Source organism: Phallusia mammillata, unplaced genomic scaffold (genome assembly GCF_965637545.1).
Source record: "Phallusia mammillata unplaced genomic scaffold, kaPhaMamm4.hap1.1 HAP1_SCAFFOLD_402, whole genome shotgun sequence".
Lineage (NCBI taxonomy): Eukaryota > Metazoa > Chordata > Ascidiacea > Phlebobranchia > Ascidiidae > Phallusia > Phallusia mammillata.
Window position 1 is genome coordinate 1 of NW_027649132.1, and position 2000 is coordinate 2000.

At 36.8% G+C, this 2000-nt stretch overlaps 1 protein-coding gene across 1 annotated transcript; it reads left to right on the plus strand.

Annotated features, from left to right (window-relative positions):
• Positions 1–160: 160 nt before the first annotated feature.
• Positions 161–1260, plus strand: LOC145208876 (alpha-(1,6)-fucosyltransferase-like; the record flags this gene model as incomplete). The annotated part of the gene is made up of 3 exons (XM_080079123.1): positions 161–340; positions 467–617; positions 868–1260. Coding segments are annotated over 3 exons (643 nt in total), but the record flags the coding sequence as incomplete, so codon positions are not given.
• Between the last annotated feature and the right edge of the window lie 740 nt (positions 1261–2000).

The following is a 2000-nucleotide window of genomic DNA, read 5'->3' on the forward strand; positions in this document are numbered from 1 at the left end:
GACAAAAAGGTTGTTGCCGCACGATCGTGAAAAAAAGAATATTGGTTGGTGGGGTTATGTTCCCTAAAGGGCATTAGCACAAGTTTGTGTTGTTTGTAAATTTAAAAAAATTCGAAATGCTTAAATTTCAACTTAAATTTCCATTTATAATTGTCCAAAGTGTCCAAATTCGAAGAACTGACAAATTGATAGGTGAAGGAGATTTCCATTCACTTGAAGAATATATGATTCATGTGAGAAACTGGTACGACAAATACGATGACGTCAATGGTGGTAACGTTACGCGTCGCGTGTTTCTGGCAACAGATGATGATACAATATACAAGGAGGTTCTCGACAAGTAAGAAATAGGCTATTGATTTTTACAGTATTGAACATTTCTGATTTCAGAAGTTTCGAACTACACTATACTGCAATAATTTTCCACAATCTTGTTTCTTACTTGTTGTTTTCGTGTGTGGTATAGATACCCAAAGTTTTCCTTTTCGTGGATTGCAAACAACTCTTATTTTGCACAAAAGCAACGCCGAACGTCGAACGAGGGATTTTGGGGAATTGTGTACGACGTTGCCTTGCTCTCTCAGTGTGATTATGTGGTCTGCACTTTCACATCTAATGTAAGTGTTTTAAAAACTTTGTCCCAGTGTGACAACTCTTTAAATCGGTGTTTTTTGTGCAAAACTGTTTTAGTGAACAATTAACATTAAAATTGATTACTTCACGGCCAAAACGCAGTTTCTACACAAGAACTGAAGTTGTAAAATTTAGTGAACAATAAACATTAAACCGTTTGAGCTTAAGACATATAAAGCAAACATTTTCCACAACTCATAAATATAGGTTAAACATCATTTAACTTTACAACAGATCGGTAGACTGGCCCATGAAGTGATGGTTGCAGAGAGCAACGATCCATTGAGGTATGCAACTTCAATCGACGTTGAACACTTTTCTTGGGGTGAAATCACAATGCTTCGTAAAGTCATTGAAGATTATAATCCTGACAATCCCGACGAGGAGTTAGAGCTTCGAGTAGGCGACATCATTGAGAAAGTATTATGCAGACGGGCTTGCATTGGCACAAACAGAAGAACAGAAAAGAGGGGATCCTATCCAAAAGAGAAAGTCAGGACTTTGCCGCCAACAGCTGAATATGCAGGAATGCAAAATCTCTTTTAATTGAACTTGGAGAAAGGTCGTTTTTGTTGGTTGTTTGGGTCTCTAACGGCTTACAAAACATTTTGCTCTATTTTCCCCCAAAAAGTGTCAATTTAATATGATTTTTCGTTGTTATGTAAATTTTTGACTTTGTGCCATCTTTTAAGACTAGCAGCAGACAAGTGTAAAAGTACATTTTTCGGTAATTCTTATTCACGAAACTTTAAACACAACGTTTTGGCGTTCTCACGTTCGATCTGTGTGTTGTTGTTGTTGCTGCTGAGCACTTTTGATAAGTATAAATAAATTTCAAGTTGTAAATTCAAACTTATTTTGCTTAGATCAGGCCAGCACAACTGGATCGTCCAGACCAGGGGTTCCCAACCTTTTTTGCTACTCGTACCCCTTTGTCAGGTCAGAGCATTCTTCGTACCCCCAAAAAAATCTGATGGAATTTTTCAGATATATATTGCTAAATTAATTAGCTTTTTAGCTCTATTAAACGGTAAACACAAAAAATGCAAAAATCACAAACAATAAATTAACCGTTTGTAGCAAATTTACAGCATGACAACATTGAATGCCTCCTTTATCTGTGCATTTTCTTCCTAACTGTGTGCTTTGTTGTTTATTGCTGGCAGCAAGTAAAAAATGCATTGTTATGAGACAATGAGGCTTCATACTAAATAACAACAATTATTTGTAGTTATGTGTTTTTTAAAAGCAAAGACCGTAATGGCATAATATCATTTACAATTCCAAACAATTCTTCGTACCCCTTGATGTTGAATCTCGTACCCCCAAGGGGTACGAGTACCCCCAGTTGGGAACCCCTGGTCCAG